The sequence below is a fragment of the Agelaius tricolor genome, unplaced genomic scaffold (assembly GCF_023055355.1).
Source record: "Agelaius tricolor isolate 1412-34295 unplaced genomic scaffold, bAgeTri1.0.p SCAF_26, whole genome shotgun sequence".
NCBI lineage: Eukaryota > Metazoa > Chordata > Aves > Passeriformes > Icteridae > Agelaius > Agelaius tricolor.
This window is the reverse complement of record NW_027269286.1, coordinates 3,405,681-3,424,556: the sequence shown is the minus strand read 5'-3', so window position 1 is coordinate 3,424,556 and position 18,876 is coordinate 3,405,681. Positions and strand designations below refer to the sequence as shown.

The following is an 18,876-nucleotide window of genomic DNA, read 5'->3' as shown; positions in this document are numbered from 1 at the left end:
TTGCATCTGCCTTCCAGTGAATTGGCTCAAAGGTGCATCCATACTTCCTTCACAAGCAAATGCCTTTTAAAATTGCTCTCTAGGGGCACCAAGCATATTTGTTCAGTAAATGAATCATTAGCCTCATTTCAAGATCACAGGTGTGCTGGCAATCTATCACCATTGTAATCATTTCTCATATCAAGGTATTGTCTGGGATCTCTTTTTGCATGGTCAAGAGCAGAACCCCACTGGCAAAACTCACTTGACTGATCTAATGAATCACCATGTTTATTCATGCATGTTTATTTATGCATGTTTTGATACCACTGATGTGATAGGTTGGTCCATGATCCTTAACTGACATAAATTAGGACTGGACATGGCACCATATTGGCACTGCTTGTTTGAACAATGATCCTAGACAACAGGGGGTACAAAAATTAATTCTTAAATTAAAACCTACACAACAAAACCTTATAAACACTGTTGTGTGGTTAAAGCTTCTTTTAAGAACACCTTGATACTTCACAGTTCACAAGCAGTTCTGCACTAAAAGATTAGTAGTTTCTTGACACTAAGCCAGTGATCAACTGCTTCAGATTGTTTTCATCTGTTCCACAGTAGGATTGACTCATACTTGTTAAGTCACTCAAAGGAAGAGCAGTTACCATCTATAGCCACTAGTATGGCAGTCTGTCCTTTCATTTCATGGTTTGTCATTGCATCATTTACATCATTTGCAATATTCAAGCCATTGCGTCGCATCCACTCACGATTTCCGATCAACACCGAGTATTTCTGAGAAGCTGATGGACCTTTGTGCACAGACAAAAAGAAAAATGAGCATCTCAAAAGCAGTGTACACAGGCAGAGATGTTTCAGGAAGACAAGTTAGGTGGAGGCACTGCCTGAAGACAGCCTGATAAAAGTTTTCTCTTTCAAGATTCAATCTGTGCCTCTTTACACACAAAACTGTGTCATGGACTTAATGGAAGCACTTGCTTGTGTTTGCCTTTGTCAGCTGGCATTGTTCCTCTGAATAAGCACAGTACACACATTTAGTTAATGCCATCCTGCTTTGTTCTCACAACTAATGACTTTCAAATATAAAAGCTATTTCTGACAAGAAAAGAGTAGTGTAGTTCTAACAAACAATGCACCTCATTATGAATCCAATCCAACTTCACAAGAACAATATAAGCAGGTGAGAAAATATTACATTAGAACCATTCACAAATGGCACAGTTCTGATGATTGAAGTTCTCATTCTATTTAATTCTTCTAATAGCTTTCTCAAAAAGGTCAAGAGCACCACAGCCTTCTGAAGAGAACTGATGAGCTCCTTAAGGAAGGCTTTAAATACCTTTTCTTTCTCTCCTACACTACAAAATAGCAAAGTGGCATCCAGAGAGTCTGAAACAAACCTGAATTTTATTGGCCTAATCAAAACTATCAGGCACTAAAATAAGTTTTCAGATATAGCACATTTTGTCTTGCATCTGCTGAATAGGTTTGAGGGTTTTTTTTTAATTAAGTGCCTTGAGAGATATATGAACAAAAAACAAAAGATCCAAATTAAGATGGAACTAAAGGGGAGGATGTAAAAAATTGCAGTAAGACAATATATGTTAAAAGTAACTGCTTTAAATGGGAAGATAATGCAAACTTTGCTGTCTGCTGGACCATTTTTCTGTCCAAAAGGAATATTGCTGGGTATGCCTTATTGTCCATGTATTGTATGGAATTTTCAAGTACCCATCACTGTACCTAATTCTCAGTTAAGTTTCTGAATTGCAGAGAGAGATCAAGAGTTGTGGAGAGAGCTTCAATTTTCATTAAAGCACATTTTTGTCCCTCCTGTTCTTTGCCTTCTTCTGCCCCATATCCACCTTTCTCTTGTACATTGTCTGGTAGGTGGTCGGTGCTGTTGGTTCATTCTCCCCCACACTGCAGCTGGTACAGGGGCAGCACAGGGCAGATAATCACTTACCTTGTGATTCCAAGAGTGGGATAACTCCATTATCTCCCAGAGGAGCACTGCTGTTCCCAGTCCTGTTAGCATCCAGCTTATTGGGAGCTTCCTCAGCTGTGCCAAGGATGGCCTCAACTCCTCCAACCTTGCAGCTGATACCACAGCCTGGGACTGCCTGGAAGTCGGTGCAGTATCCCAGGCTCTCAGTGCCAAGCTCCTGAAGATGTAACCAGAGGCCATCATCAATCTGTGCTGCCCATGTGGGGTACAAACATTAGATAACTCTTGCCAAAAAGAGGCCTCATTCCTCCCCTTGGCAATGACTGACCAACTGAAAACTAGCCTGGAGTATCAGTAGCACAGAACTAAAAAAAAGGATGCTCTGGGTGTGCTGTGGCTTAGACTTCTAGGAAGGGGCAGCCATACAGATCACAGCCAGGTCTCAGCCCTAGCAACAGCAACCACAAGGAACAGCTTTTTCTGCCAGTTCAAGGATGAAAAAATTAGATTGGTGGTTCATGGCTTCAGCCAAGACTGGGAATGAAAAAGAAATATTTCATCATTAAGCCACCCAGCTTACAATTCTAGAAACTTCTAATTAACCTCACAGGCAACTGCCTGTGGTGGATCAGACCTCTTTGTATATATGTAAGAGTACAGTGAAAAACTGTATCTAATTCCTAGAGGGATCTGTCTGGATGTTAGGAAAACTAGCTTTTTCTGTTGAGTTAGGGAGAGAAGCCAGTGAGTACCTTCAAGATGAGATTCGGGGATTATCAGGACCCTACAAGTTACAAAAAAAATTGAGAAAATATTAATTTGTAAATAAGTTATTCTGGGTTGTCTCTGAAAGCTGGAACTGCATGTACCTCTCAGTGATCTTAAAACACAGGGATGACAAGGCAGGAGGTAAGAACATCAGCCAACACTATAGCATTACAATTCATATAAGCCATAGTCCAGTAATAACTGCTGCATGGGAAGACTACAGAACTGTCAGGGTACTAAAACAAATTTTAAATTAAAAATGTAAAAAATAAGGAAGACATTTGGTTTGTTGCTTATATTATCTTTTTACTTCTAAATTTATGTTTTTCCTTCTAAATTTTATCACTGAAAGATCTAGCAAATTTGGTATATTTTTAAAACTATTCCCTATATCAATTAATGATTTTTCTTAGCAGACATTAATTGTTTATTTACATAGGCTTCCTATTTTCACTGTGACTTGTGTTTTACTTCTCCCTGAAGCTTGAGGAATACATGACATATATAAATGACCTCTGAGGATATGTAAAATTTTCAAAGACTTGAGTAATTGATTAATTCATTTGTGAAATTCACAAATTTTACAGTTTAATATTCAAGCTTTAAAGACTTTTGCCTAATTTATTCCGATGAGCAAGTGACTCATAGAAGTGACTATAGTCAGATAATATGAAATGTCATCACACACATTTGCTTCATGATGTTATTTTAAGTATAATTATTCCTCCTGCATATATTCCTTATTTTCTCTTTAGTTCAAGATAAACTTAGCAAGATCTTCCTTCAGAACTCCACACTGTTCCCAGAAAAACACAGCTTAGATAAATACACTGTCTGGTAATGTCCAGAGCAAGATGCACAACCATGCAGTCTCCCAGTTTTCCAGTCTGTTACTGTCTTGGCAGGCCCTTTCCTCTGGAACCTGATCATTTTATACAACATTGTTGCATTTTCAGTGATGCCTTCAGGCCCTGGATGAAACAGGAAGGCTAAATACCTCTTTGCAGTATTTAGTGACAGCCATTCCTAAAGGATGCTCGCTGCTGGCCTCTGCTGTACCAACAACAGCCAGCACTTTCTTCAGGGGGAGCACAGCTGTGTCTCCCATCAAAAGCAGCCTCATGACTTTAGGAACTCCATAGGTGATGGTCCCCGTTTTATCAAACATCACAGTCTTGATCTGCAAGAAAGAAACACAGTTACTGCCTAAGCCCTGCAAGCACAGGGATGCTGGTATGGTTATGGCACATAAATACAGTCAAGACTTTAATAAACAGTTGACTATATCCACACAAAGACAGAATAAATCTACAGAAGCAGGGATTCCTCAAGGTACCTTGAATTATCTGTACAGCAGGTCTCCTTATGCTTTCTTATTAATTCCTCATAAAGCTACAAGATCATCTTGTGCCCATATCAGGATCCCAGACAACAGTGTAATTGTAGGACTGAGATGCATATGCAAAGGACAGAACATGTATTCACATGCAGGAGTCATGTAATGGCACCTTAATCACTTTTACCATAAGGTATGTGATGCAAAGAGGGCTTTTTTCAATGCAGTTCAAAACAATCAACAATGACACTGAGGAAAGAGGACTCAGGAAGGGGTTTGGTCATAAAGAAGATGCAAAGGGTGCAAGAAGTTCAAGAAACAATAACCTAAGCAAAATTGATGTCATGCTATTCACCAAATTCAGCCATCACTTGTCAGCCAGGCCAATGGGTCTTGAGGAATCAGAAATGAACCAAAAAACACAGCCCCACATAGACTGGAACTCAAAGTAAATTCTAATCCTGAAAATAAACCCAGCAGAAAGAAACACAAACCCCACAAACGTAGCAAAGTAGGCACTTATTACATATCCAGCAACACACCAACCTTGCAGAATCACACAGGTCACCTAATTTTCAAAGCCCTGACCATAGCCTTGCTTGGATCCAAAAGGTAAAAACTTCCAGCATTAATTAGCAGTCTTTTTTATATCTTCCCAGAGACTTGGAAAAACTTGTGCCCCATGGAAAAACTTGTGATCCTTGGAAAAACTTCTGATCAAGTAATAACAAGAATTATCAGTCTGATTAACTTGCTGTTACCATCCTCCTCCCTTAAAATGTTCTGCATATGTCTAATATAGCCTATCACAGCATGGTTTTGATTAATTTTCTTTTCAGCAGCTGTGGACATGTCAAACCTCTTTCTCCTTCAACCTCTTCCTCCTCTTTGCATATTTTTTGTATCTTCAAAGGTTTTTTTCTGCCTCCCTTCTCTCTTTCTTGTCTATACACTAAAACATCTTCAAATAATTATTTTTTTTCCTTGCATTTTAAATTTTTAACTACTGATCATGAACAATATGCATTTCACGAAAGGTTTCAGAGGAAAGAAAAAACTCAGTGGATTATTGGCTCTTTTGCAGAAGAGGATTAGCATGAAGAAGATTGCCATGAAGAGGATTAGCAACCTCACAGTCATGAGATGGTAAGGTATGTTGGCTCTCAAGACTTTGCTATGACTACTTTGAAGAAGGTTCAATTTATCTTCTTAATCTCAATGAGCAGCAATCAATTAAAGGAAAAAAAAAAGGAAAAAAAAAAAACAAGGAACAACTTTCCACCCTCTTTCTTTGAACATGCAGAATTTCCTGGGGAATTATTTTTCATATTGCAATATCTGGGTAAGCTACAAAAGTACAGAATGAACTGTATTAACCTGATGTGCCATTTCCAGGGGTTTTCCACCTTTGATGAGAATTCCATTCTGCGCAGCCACTCCTGTGCCCACCATTACAGCTGTGGGGGTAGCCAGGCCTAAAGAGCAAGGGCATGCAATGCTCAGCACAGTGATTGAGGTTTGGAATGCAAACCTCAGTATTATTTCAGCTTTTGAAATGTTTTTGCTCTGATTCTGCAAGAAGAGGGAAAAGAAGGGGGAAAAATTAAAGAAAGATATGTAAGAATGCCGACAGCAGATAACATAGGTGTACAATCAATCACAGTCATTTCAGAAAACACATTTATCCGGAAAACTTCCGTACAGGAAATCAACCTATTATTGTTACTGTAATGCTAAAGAAAGGTCAATGATATGAATTGTTTATTTTCTAGATTTTTTGCTGCTCAAGCATACAAATGTTTGTTTCTGCTCTGAGTCTCCCAGATGTCACATAACTTGTGGGAATTTCCTTTAAAGCTTAGCAAAGGAGAATGCTATTTCCAGATACACAGACCCCCCCCCACACACCAGTTGCTGAGCATAGCAAATATACATCCTAAAAATAACAGATGCTCAGCTTCTTTCTCAAGCCAAAACCACTATCTGCCATCAGAAACAGGAATGCCCACAAAAATTTCAGACATAACAGGAATGGCTCAGCTCCTCGCAATACAGCTATAGATAATGTTTAGCCCAGAAATGCTGTGAATAATTTCCATTTGTAAGAACCCCATGCAGAACTAAAGGGTAAATGCAAAAATATATTTATACCTGAAGAGAGATTTTAAATAGCATCATTATCTGCTCTGTGTAGAAAACACCATGTTTTACAAAAGTATTTACAGAATATTCTGGGTTGGAAGGGACTCACAAGGATCATCAAGTCCAACTCTTAAAATAAAGGTCCATACAAGGATTGAACCCACAACCTTGGTATTATTATCTAACCAACTGAGCTCCTCTCAGGGTGATTATAACATCAAACCCTACATAAAAAAGCATCTTAATTACATTGGAAGATATCCCAACACAAAAACCCAGTTATAATAATAAAACTACTTACAGGAAAATATTTTTTAATAATATCAAAGTTTACAAAACCAATTGTGATCCATGCTATCAATGTCACAGTTGAAATGATGATGATAAATGGAACAAAGTATCCACTAAATTTATCTGCCAGTTGCTGGATAGGTGCCTATAAAAAATAAACCCAGGTATTTGCATGTTTGTGGTTGAAACACATAAATATGCAGAGTTCATGAAAATACACAATAGTTCTGGAAAAACACAGTTTGCTGAAGTATATAAATATCAAAACATATAATCTTTTTATTATTCAATCAAAAGCTGTGATCAAGGTTTTCTTCTCCATTATTTTTACCTTTGACATTTGAGCTTCTTCCACCAATTTTACAATCTGTGCCAGAGTGGTATCACTACCAACATGAGTTGCATTAACAAGAAGTGAGCCATATGCATTTATAGAACCAGCAATCACTGTGCTCCCAGGCTTTTTAATGACTGGCATAGGTTCCCCTGGAAAGAGAAGGTAAGAATAAATGAGTCAATACCCCTAACAGCATAGTCCATTAGCACACAGCTCAGTCTATGTTAGCAAAATCAGTAGGCTAAGCAATAATGACCAGAAATCACATACTGGGTATCTCTGACTGGTGAAGACAGGGATAGGTAGTGTTGTATTTTTATAAACCTTTTTATAGGATTAATTTCAAAGGAAATGCTGTTTCCTTGATCATAACTTTTCAGTAAACCATACTTCAAAAGGGCAAGGAACAAATTGGTTAGAAAAGGTACTTCTAGGAATTTCTCCAGTAACACCTTGTATAGCAATGGGAGTTTGAGAAATCTGTTTCTATCTCCATGACCCTGAGTTTTCAAAGACCAGAATGTTTTTCTGTGGAAAAGCTCCTGTTCTCCTGCTACCTTTGCATGAATACTAGCTCTAGAACATCTTTATTTTGTCTATTTTTAGTGGTTTGTCTATTTTAGTGATAACAACTGATTCTTTGAAGCTAAAGGTGTCCCTGTTCCCAACTAGAACAAGTAATCCAATGCCAATGCAAATTTTTGTATCTTTTACTTTATTTATAAGAATTGTACAAGGCATTGAATCCTTACTATATTTACAAAATGAAATTAAAATTTCTGAACATGTAAAAAAGTCCTGTGACCCCTAACAAACATGAAATTTCAAGGCTTTCTTTCCCCCTCCTTGCTCATTGAGAGAGACCTGTCATACAAACTCCAGCATCTCATCAATATTTCCACACCATCCTTTAGAACTTATTTCTGAGAAGGTATCATCTCTACAAATACATTCCAGGAGAAACTCCATCCAGATCACTGGAATAAGGACAACAGTGTTATGACTCTACCTATCCTATCAGTAGGTTAGTAAGTGGCCAGACTGAGTGGAAAACTTTCTGTTTTTTAGGGTGTGCACAGATGCAGGATTTTAATTCAAGCTTACAAAGCCACAGCATCCATTAAGCCACAGCATCCTGTGGCTATTCAGACAGCAGTGTTTGGGTTGGGTCTGCTCTCTTTTCTTGTAATAAAGAGTTCCAGAAGATTTCACTTCTTTGTGTAAGATAAGGGAAGTTACCAGTAATGAGAGACTCATCTGCCATAGAACTGCCGTCAATGACCTTTCCATCCACTGGGAACTTTCCACCAGGAACAACTTTTATAATATCACCCCTTTGAACCAGTTCAACAGGTACTTGCTCCTCCCTGCAAAAGACACAAGCAGAACAGGCAGGTTACTTATGCTATCAGCTTTCAGGTTAACTGCATCAAGCCTAGTCTGTGACCCAGGCAGGCTGAAGGGATTCTGAATCATAAATACATACCTGACAATAGAGTGGCCAGGTCCAAGGGTCACCACAGTGGCTTCCGTGGCTTGAAGAGACATAAGCTTAGCAAGAGCTTCTGAGGTCTTGCCCTAAAAAACAGAGATTAATGCTTAAGATACACTGAGATATATAAATCCTGATATGTAATTAACACAATGAGCTCTAAACAACCTTTCATGTTACAGACTACACCAGAAACAGCTGAATTCAAAATTCCTCTGAATAGTTTACCCTGCTCCTATCATAAATACACAACATTTGTGTGAAGATGAGTTACCTTGGCTATGTGTTCCAGCCATCTGCCGAGCGCAATGAACACAAACAACATGGGAGGAGTGTCGAAGAAAGTGACAGGGCTTTTCTCTGCCTTTTCAAGGATTGCTACTATCAGGATCACGCAGGAATACACATAAGCAATCGTCGTGGCCAGCACGATGAGCACATCCATATTGGCTGCCTTGTGCCTCAGGGACTTGTAAGCTTGCACGTAAAAATACCATCCACCAAGGAACTGTTGGTGTGAGCAGGGACAGACTCACATTGAGATCAGTAACCACAGAATACATAATACTGCCCAGAGCAGAATTAAAACCATGCAGGACATAAGGGAAGGCATTGCTGACCCAAGCAAATTTGATACTGATACACCTTCAAGTCTACTAGGAGACTGACTCCTTTGACATCCTCTCATTCACACTTCCTGGTTCTCAAAACCAGCAAATATCATCCTTTTCCTCAGCAATGCAAAGTACACAAGTCATAGAAAATGAAAGGATTTACCTACAGCTAGACAATTAGTTTGCAGATCATCAGGCATCTCTTTATTTTAATATTACCTTCTCCACTTGTAACTATCTGATGCAACTTTGACAGGAGGAAGAGCTATGAATTGAATAAATACAAAAAGTGCCACTTTGTTCTGCTTAGGTGGTACAGACAAGAGGGCAGGCCTAATCCACTCAATCTTTCCATTTCTGTCTTTATCACATCAGATCACATAAATGGGAGATGAATAGAAAGCAAACCCCTAGGAAGCAGTATGGACATACCTGAACAAAAGTGCACAGGATAAAAAAGAGAAGATTCAAAATAGATAATCCAGGAATGAGGTTCTGTTCCAGGACCTTAGACCCATGGTCTTCACCATTGGGTATTTGCATATAAATCATTAAGACTACAACAGGGATGCCAAATGCTAGGCTGTACAAGAAAGATTTCCTCCACCTGAAAAAGAAAAACTGTAAATACACGGGTTTTTTACACCCCACTCAGGCCCAGCTGTGCTGGTAGTGCAGGGCTGGGGTTATTAGCACTGTACTAACACACAGCTTTGGGATATTTGCAAAGATCCAGTATTTTGGAACAACTTCAGTGTCTGCAACATGTTTAACTGTATAGACTTCTTTAGTTAAAAACTAAAACTAATGAAAGCAATAAAAGTACTTGAACCAAATGGCGAATGGTAAAATTAAATATGCCTTACACAAGAATAATCTAATTAACTGGGAAGAGTGCTGGGGGGAGTAGAGTTACAAGATATGATCTAGACATGTTCTTTAGTGAGAGAGAAAAGAAATACTTACTGCTGTATTTCCTTTTTATGACTCAGGTTATGTGCATTTGGATCTCTTTTAGCCACAGAAGCATGAAAGCCAATTTCCTTTTTATTGAAACAGAAGGAAAGATAAGTTAGTTTTGATGAAGCTAACCATATTACTTAAAACACATTTAAATTACACTACTTTTAGAAGAAATGTCAGAAAAGGACACTGTTCCATGTTTAATAAATTCCATCCATTTATTTACTTTTAGATTTTGCCGAAATGGGAGGATATTTCAGCCAGTAGCCAAAATTTGGACTGCAAAGGACTTCTGGTGCTTATACATGAACACAGTGTATAGATGCAGTAAGTGTCCAAGTTCTTAGGCATGGGGAGCCACTGAGAGGTGGAATTGTACTCCACTCCTCCTAAAGAAAAATATATGCCCTTTCACCCCCACTCCTGAATAATCAGGAGATATGGGACATACCACAAAGGAAGTTAAAATGCACAAGCCACTGGGAGCTTGACAACCTTGTGAGCAAGTCCCTAACACTACAGTTTAATAAATACACCTGAAGTTGAAAATTAAAGTGTCTAAAGTTAGTTTAAACCTGTAGGACAACAAACTGCAGGGCAAAGCAGCCCAGAAACAAATCCAAGCAAAAATCCAGTTTTGAGTCACTTGGGTGAGTAACTGCAGTAGAACCATGCCTCCTGCCCAAACACACAAAAACCCAAAGCACACTTGCAAGAGCAATACACTTAAACGTCCTACCTGCATCATGAAATGCTTCTGTGACAAAATATGTTTTAGAGAACTACTCTGCCAGCCTGAACAGTCTACTAGTCAACATGTTAATAACTGCAGCTGCATCAGTTCTGTGGTGTAGCAGCTCTTTTCTGAGTAAATACTCTAGAGCATGGAAGGCAAACAGTCTCTGCTGTCCTCCTCACTACTCACTGCATGCACCTCATACAGTATGATCTCTCTTCTGGTGGAACAAAAAAGAAAAGGGTTTTGTCCACATCTCGACCTTCATAACAGTAGATTTTATGATCTGTGTGATTACTGGTAAACCAGGATTTTTTCATTTAATATCAGGCTGTATCACAAGCTGTTTCCATTCAAAAAGATGTAGGGATAGATGCAAGCATGTACAGAGATACGTAATGCTTGTGGCATGAGCTGTGGCAAAACTTCTTTTACAGCCTTTGTCACTGTCAAGAGAAAGAAGTACTTTTTTTCTAAATTAGCAACACTTCACCGAATTAACTGTGATTCTACACATAGAATTCCAAGAAATGAATATATGACACTTTTGCCAGGTAAAGATAAAAAAAGGTTCATTTTGTAGTTTTTAGTGTGTGTTTTTAGAGTAACAGCTGGGGGGCCTATGCATTCCTGTGGAGCACAGCAGCCTCACCACAAGAGCATAAAAACATGGCAATAACTATGGCATCCACAAAATCAGTGAAACCTCTCAAATATCAGCTGCTTTATTTCCTTCTAAGTTTCACCATGTAATTGTCCATACATAAAAAATTTTCAAAGCCTACCTTGATTACTTTTATAATATCTCGAGGTCCAATAATTTCAGGATCGAACTGGATGTGAGCTTTGCTAGTTGCAAGTGCAACTGAGGCAGAGAATATGCCATTTGTTCTCATGAGTTTGGATTCAATATTGTGAACACAAGAAGCACAAGTCATCCCTGTAATCTAAAGAAAAGACAATTTTAGGTAGTTAGCAATCCCCCACATTCACCCAGTATTTGTGGGTGTACTTGAGACAAAGCCTCAGCATAAAGGTTTTAATGGTTTTATAGAACTGTCTTAAATGATACAAAGCTGAGAACATAACTATCCACTTTTATTACAAAATTGTGCAGACAGGAGATAAAGTCACAGCCATGTATTTGCATGGTAGCACTCAGGCATGCTATTAACTGTAAAAGTATAACTAATTTGGTTCTATCAAGATTGCCAGAGCCAAATTCTGCATGTGTAACTTCATCTCTCTTGAATTTTCCTGTGGCTTCAATAAGGCATGTTACCACTTTGTGATCTATTAACACAGCACCAGACTGATGTTCTCTGTCTTGCAGTAAATATCTGTCAGAGAATAAAAATTAGTATTTGAGGAATCCATCCTTCAATAAGAAATTTACTAATTTTACTGATTTTACCCAAAGCTCCTAGACCTCTAAACAAAGCCTTTAACATTAGCAATGCATATTTATTGACAAATTCTCAGTTACTCAGTCTGTACTAAAGTGCTTTAAAGGAAAACTTCTGTTTCATTTCTGATTGCTAAGAAAAGTCTAATCTGTACATAGAACTGTCACTTTTTATTTCAGTGCTTTTGGATAGGTCCTTCTAAGACAAGTTGATTTTGTCTTTTCAGCAATTATATAAAAAAAAAGTGTCACCAGCCAGAACTGAGCTGCTGAAGCCACAACTGCTCAAGCAAAGCTATTTGCAAGAAAATCAGTCTTCTAGACCCGACTTTTCCATAACAAACATGTAATTTCAAATACACATGACTTACAAGAAGTTCCACTTGCCCTTCTGTTTCTGCATTATTTTCCATGATGGTAGCTTCAAAACCCAAATTCTGGATCAGCTGTGCTATTTCAAGAGGCTGTATGAGTTCTGGCTTGTATTTTATCTCTGCTTTACCTGCCATCAGTGCTACTAACACTGAAACAATTCCTGCAGTGGCAATAACAAAAATATTAGATAATGTAGCTCCTTTGAGGGAAAGAAAAATAAAATATTACAAGGGACTGTCAGTGAGGACTGTAACAACTTAGAGGTATTATAAGCCTAATGATTTCTCTCTGCTTCCTTCTAGTGTTTTTCTCTAGTCACAACAGCAAAGTTTTTACAGAGACCCAGCCACACTGAGTCTCCCTCTAGCAATGAGAGGAATTGCAAGATTTACACAGGAAAGGAGGTGAGTTTTGCTGTGATCTAATGAGACAAAAAGGATGTTTGGAAGCAACCTTTACATCCACTGCAGAAAGATCTGCCCTAGACTATTGTAGTTTGAAACAAGCCCTGCAGCACAATGCTATACTTTTTTATTTTCCTATCCTTCACCCCTCCTTATTTTTTTAATAAATAAAAAGCCCGCAGAAATCTACATTAAAATTGAAAATCAAAACATAAAGATCACAAGGCAAAAAAAAATTGGTTTGAAGAGCTAATGCTTATTTTGATTTCTAAATCAAGGCAGTGAGACCACCACTGGGAGACTGAGGAGTGAGTAATCAATAAGCAAAACTCCCCAAAGGCATGCTGACACAAATGAAATCAGACATTGCTAAGGCTCATCTGTTAATCTGCTACATGGCCAGAGGAAAGGCAGCCCCAGCCTGCAGACTTCCAGTAAACACCACTGTGCCTAAGCTCACCCTGGCAGTGGAGCCATACATTTGTTTGCACCTGCTTGTGTAAATATGCCCAAGCATGCCCGAGCTCTCAATGGCTCTGGAGGAGATGGATTGCTTTGTAAACCAACAAGGCCCTGAAAACTAAATGACAACCATTTCTTTGTTATTGTCTTCAGAGTTATTTGATTTTTTTATCACTTTACAACCTGCTACAAGTATGTTCATCATGTTTGCCCACCAGTGCAACAGGATAGTGAAACTGTGACATAGTTACATTAGCACTGAGACAGAGCATTAAGTCTATTTAACTTCCAGATCTTGTATGACAGCCTCTTCTATTAATCTCATAGAACATATTTTCCATCCCATCATCCCTTATCATTAGACTCATTATAGGAATCTTTAATTTATTACCATCTTCTTTCTGCAAATTTCTTTCAATGGTAGACACACACGATGCACAGGTCATGCCTGTGATCTGTAAAACACACTTTTCTTCTGTGCTTCCACTGAGCTGGTTTGACCCATCAGGGTGAGGAAGAGCATCTGAGGAATTGCCTTGGTGAGGAGGCTCTGGAGCTCGAGGCTGCACAGCAGCTTTGCTGGCATCAGCAGGGCACCTGTGTTCTCCAGGGGCGGTGTCTTGAATAAATGCACAATACACTGAGCTATTCACGGTGTGACTGGATGATGCAAAAGTACAAACAAGTCACATTTATCAACCACACAAACACTCACAGTTGTTTGGAAGGTGACACAATAACCTTGGTCTATATATGGAAATAATAAAAGTCGTTACTATGCTTATAAAAATACATATTCACCAGGGCCACTTCCATGACCATCTAACTCTACAGAACTAGCTTTCCACATTCCTTCCAATTTCAATGCCTAGAGCTGTCAGCTACCTCCACTTGATAAAGATATATTGCTATCTAGAGGGTCCTTATCCAGCACAGAGAATGGAGTCCAGTCATACCCATTCTGTCATTGTTGCCATCTATGCAGGACTCATATCACTTCATCTCAAACAAGGAAAACAACAAGTTTCTCAACAGGTTTCTCTTTATGGTACAGCATTCACACTGCGAGTACTGCAAAATGAGTCTTGGAAGCACCCCATAGACCTGAACACAAACAGGCTCCTTGCAAACATTTTTATTCTTTGCCAGATATTGAACAGACACACAACAGCTCCAGCTGTGTTCACAAACTACCTCCCTTGGGTAGAGGTTTGTATAAAGGAGCAGGAATTGCTTCCAAACATGTTAAACACAGGGGGGTCCCTCCTTTTCCAGATGGAGTTGGAACTCTCCCACCAACAAATTATAAACGAAACAAATTATAATTAAACACCACATACAGGGCCCTCCTCATTTGTAGTAGTACCACAGATTCAGAGGGATTGGACCCATGAGAGAAGTGAATAGGATGTGGTTTTTTGTGATCAAACTACTTAATTTCAGGTAAACTGCATCAGGTATTTCAAAGCAAATATGTTAACCAAACAGGTTAACAGCAGGTGAAAATTGCCACATTCGAAATTTGCGAGAGAGGAGATTGTGCATCAAAACAACTTTTTAAACATTGAGCACATGTACAAAATGCATACACTGATGCAACTGAAATGCAAAAGCAGCTGTTCCCCCCAAAGAGTACCTGCATTTTGCCACTCACCTTGCTTAAAGCAAGGTTTAGTGAAGTAAGGCAGGCAAAAATACTGAAGAAATAAAGTTCAAAAGCTAAAGACAGTAAAAAGATTTACTGTCAGTAAAAAGACAGTAAAAAGTAAAGGTTTTAGCTAGGTAAAAAGTGGTTTTAAAACTTCATTAAGTTTGTAAGTTTTAGTATTCTGGAACATAAATGTAAACATTTGGTTTGATAGATCTACTTAAAGCAGCCTGTAGACATAGGAGGAAGCCTACTTCAGGGGGTAAGGAGATGAGCTACTTGAAAGGCTTTTGATGAGCTACTTTGTCAGGCTTTTTTGCTTCATAATGTAACTCAGCTCTTACACCCACTGCTGCAGTTATTAAGGGCCAAAATAAGGTGCCTTACAGCTGAAACCTCTGTCCCTTGCTAAATGAGGTCAGATCAGGCCAGGCATTCAGAAGAGAGAACGTCAATGCGATGCTTTAAGGGTTTCTCTCCAGAAAGGAATCTCAATGCAGACCTTGCATGACCCACCCTGGCACGCTACCCACAGAAGAAAAGACACAATTACCTGTCAGCACAGAGGCATCAAATCCCATGTCTTCTATGGCAGCTCTTAACTCCTCTCCACTAGTGACAGCTGGATCATAGTGTATGGTCCCAGTACTGCCAGCTAGAGAAACTGCTACGTTCTTCACTCCCTGCCTCTGTGATACAGCCCCTTCTATGGACTGGACACAAGAATTGCAGGTCATGCCATCAATCTTAATAACAGCCACATGTGTCGTGCCTTGTGGTGGCTGTCTGATGACATTGTATGTGAAAGCACCTGAGGGAGATGCTGTTTTATTTGCTTCTGAACCACTAAGGAGGCTCACTTTAAAGTTTCCAGGTGGAAGGGATTCGATAGCTTGCTGGAAAGCTGACAGGGTGATTAAATCTGGGCTGTACTGTACCACAGCACATTTATGCTCCAAAGACACTTTAATACTTTCTATGCCAGGAAGATCTGATATATTTCCTTCGATGTTTCTGACACAGGACTTGCAGTGCATGCCCTCTATCTGTACAGTCACTGTTGCTGTGCTACCCATCTTGGGGACCAGCGGATCCAGCCCATCACTCCCCAAATTTGCGGGTGTCTCCCTATGGTTTGCATTCTGCAAGCGCTGGAGATCAAGGGCACCCAGCTTCAAAGGGGCTGATTTACTTTTAATGGTGCAGTCGTACCCCAGGTCACTGATGTGTCTCTTGAGGTCATCAGGCTGAATGATGTAAGGATGGTAAGCAATAATTGCTTCTTGGTTATCAAGTGACACCTTGATTTTTGCCACACCGTGCAGTTTCCTAATCTTTCCTTCAATGTTGGTAACACAGGACTGGCATGTCATGCCTTCTACCCGAAGCTTAGCTACTGCTTCTTTCAAGCTTGGCAAATTTACAGTTGCTGTTGTCAACTTCTCTTCTGCTATGTTGGCGTCAAAGCCCATATCCAGAATTTCCTGGCAAATCTGTTCAGGGCTTATTTCCGACCGCCGATACTTGATAACAGCGTTGTTCTGTTCAAGGGAGACTTTAATTCTCAAAATGCCCTTCACCTTGGAAATTCGGCCTTCTATCGACTGCACACATGATTGGCAGGTCATTCCCACAATGTTGACTACCACAGTATGCTCTTGGGAAGGTGGAGAGGGCATGGTTTCAGAGCTTGCCTCATAGCCTATGTTGTCAAAAGCAAAATTATGCTTCATTGTAGGCTTCAGCTCACAACCAGGAGGAGAATTGATGTTGGACAAAGCCTAAGGAGAAAGTAGAAAAGTAAAAATAAATGCATGTATCCTCAGCCCTGTAAAAGCAAAAACAGTCTCCATATGCTCTCAAGCACATACTAGAAGTGCTCTCAAGTTAGTCTATATGGCCAAAACCCTTTCCAACATTATTTTACACTTTGAATATATTACCAGTGAGTTATGCCCATGATGATGAATCAGGCTTCTGACAGTCTCTTGAGCAGCAATTTAGAAAATACTGACTAGGGATATAAAAGCAGAATTGACTCAATATTCCTACCCCAACCAAGTAATTTAAAATTTGAGTTCTCTGCAGCCACAGGACACTTCCATCACACAGCCTGAGCTGCTCTTCAGAACACACTGTCACTGGCACAGGGGGTCACAGTACAGAGTGTGCTGACTGCCTCTCCAAAAAGGTCATAAACTGGCCCAGTTTGGACAACCTGCTATTTCCCAGGAGGAGTTCAAACCAAAACAAAGAAAACAAAAAAGACCAAGAAAACAGAATCATTACTTTTCCAGAAGCCTGAAACAAGTTGATGCAGGAAGGGTCAGTTGCATGATATTTGAAGAGCTAAATGCATGTACACAAAGGCCTGGGCTCTCTGCATTTAATGTATAATCCTTTTAACTTGAAATCTGTATCTAACAAAGACCTTGAAAGACACAGAACTGTAAGTAGATATTTTCACTATGGTTTAATTTTATTTACCTACTTGTGAGGCACCTAGGACTATAAATTGTCCTACAGTAACTCACTGATTTCATCCAACACTGATTTTCAGGATGGCCAGTAGTGAAATAGGCCAGCCAGAAGTGGCCTCTCAGTCAGATCACAGCCTCTGCAACACTGGAACTCTACAGCTGAATGCACTCAATTCAACTGAAAATGAAATATTTAAAAAAAAAAGTGCCAATGCTTCTTACAGAACAAGTACTGAGAGCTCCAGTTGATGGAGCCATGTGATGAGAAAGATTGAAAAGGGCAGGGACAAGTCCTAGATGGTCAGATTTCATGGAAAAAACATGAAAATTCATGTCCATGATTTAAGGCAACTTTAAATACTAGAGATCTAGATGAAAGCTACTAGGATAAAACTATTCTCTTGCCTGCAAAGCCTTGGGCTCTCTGACATTCAATAAAACAGCTGATGCTGGGCATTACTGCAGGGAGAGCCTGGAGAAGGGCCCACTGGATCACTCTCAGTATTGCAGATCCTGCTCCTATGGCCCACAAGAAACCTTCTTTCTCAATACCACAGCATGGATGAGAAGCATTTAGGCTGCTTAGTCACACTAGACTGCATCCAGTTCATTTGATGCAGTATTCAAAATTCATTAACTTGATTTTGTTTCACGCTTAGACAGCTTGGGAATAATGAGGTCTGGGGCCACATAACCGGCAAAAACTTAAGACAAAAAATTTGCTTTCAGAATTTTCTATATTGTATTTGTTAGAACAGGAGGAGGAATGAGCAAGTTCAACTCTTCAAGATTATGGTGCAGCCCCTCAACTATCCTGACAGCAAACTCTCTCTCCTGCTCCCCCTCTTCTGCTTGGCCTCATGGCTGCACTCCAGGGATGCTGGGGAAGAAGAGTCAGGAATATTTTAGACCTGGCATCCCCTTTTGCCTCCTCCTCCCATCACCCTGGCAGCACCCAGGACACTGCTCTCCTTGCATTTCCCCTCCCATAAGTTAGTGAAATCCCCAGCATATAAGGAAATGTACCACAAGCACCTCCTTTCAAAACAAAGCATTAACAGTTAATCAGACTTCCCTGCGAAGGTGGTGCCCTGTTTAAGCACCACACAAAGACAACCAGGACACCCCCATTCTTGTGTCCTCCTATTGTGACTTCCCACAATTAGAAATAATAACCTGGCCTTGTGTAAGGGGAAAAAACCCTTCTGAAAACAGTCTCCCATCCACCTACATTTCAAACGTGGCCTAAACTCAAACTCGCATTGATTGTAAATTCTCCCGGTCACAGAAGATAAGAAGCGTTAGGTGAATATTGTCTGTCATCCCCTGTTCCCTGTCCCCAGTCCCTCAAGGACACTGCTCACTTATCAAAAACACCCAGTGCAATCTGTGTGGCAGTCACAGAAGCTCACCCTGTGTATGTACTTTGGCTTGCAGGACAAAGGTATTTTGCCTTCTGCATCCTTTGG

The 18,876-nt window shown here is 39.7% G+C and overlaps 1 protein-coding gene across 5 annotated transcripts in view; it reads right to left on the bottom strand.

The window, feature by feature from the left end:
* Window positions 1–18,876, bottom strand: part of ATP7B (ATPase copper transporting beta) — a 40,448-nt gene that overhangs the window by 7,665 nt on the left and 13,907 nt on the right. For 4 of the 5 annotated variants that reach the window (XR_011682471.1, XM_071448360.1, XM_071448358.1 and 1 more), the window contains exons 2-16: window positions 15,481–16,708; window positions 13,671–13,898; window positions 12,410–12,573; window positions 11,419–11,580; window positions 9,901–9,977; window positions 9,367–9,541; window positions 8,595–8,828; window positions 8,315–8,406; window positions 8,068–8,195; window positions 6,823–6,977; window positions 6,502–6,636; window positions 5,436–5,630; window positions 3,720–3,902; window positions 1,973–2,171; window positions 651–797 (exon numbers count right to left, since the gene is read on the bottom strand). Coding sequence is in view for 4 of the 5 variants with exons in the window: in XM_071448358.1 (XP_071304459.1) it covers window positions 651–797; window positions 1,973–2,171; window positions 3,720–3,902; window positions 5,436–5,630; window positions 6,502–6,636; window positions 6,823–6,977; window positions 8,068–8,195; window positions 8,315–8,406; window positions 8,595–8,828; window positions 9,367–9,541; window positions 9,901–9,977; window positions 11,419–11,580; window positions 12,410–12,573; window positions 13,671–13,898; window positions 15,481–16,708 (3,502 nt within the window). In the remaining variant the exon portion in view is untranslated. The remainder of the gene's footprint in view (window positions 1–650; window positions 798–1,972; window positions 2,172–3,719; window positions 3,903–5,435; window positions 5,631–6,501; window positions 6,637–6,822; window positions 6,978–8,067; window positions 8,196–8,314; window positions 8,407–8,594; window positions 8,829–9,366; window positions 9,542–9,900; window positions 9,978–11,418; window positions 11,581–12,409; window positions 12,574–13,670; window positions 13,899–15,480; window positions 16,709–18,876) is intronic. The other variant, XM_071448359.1, reaches the window with a different exon arrangement.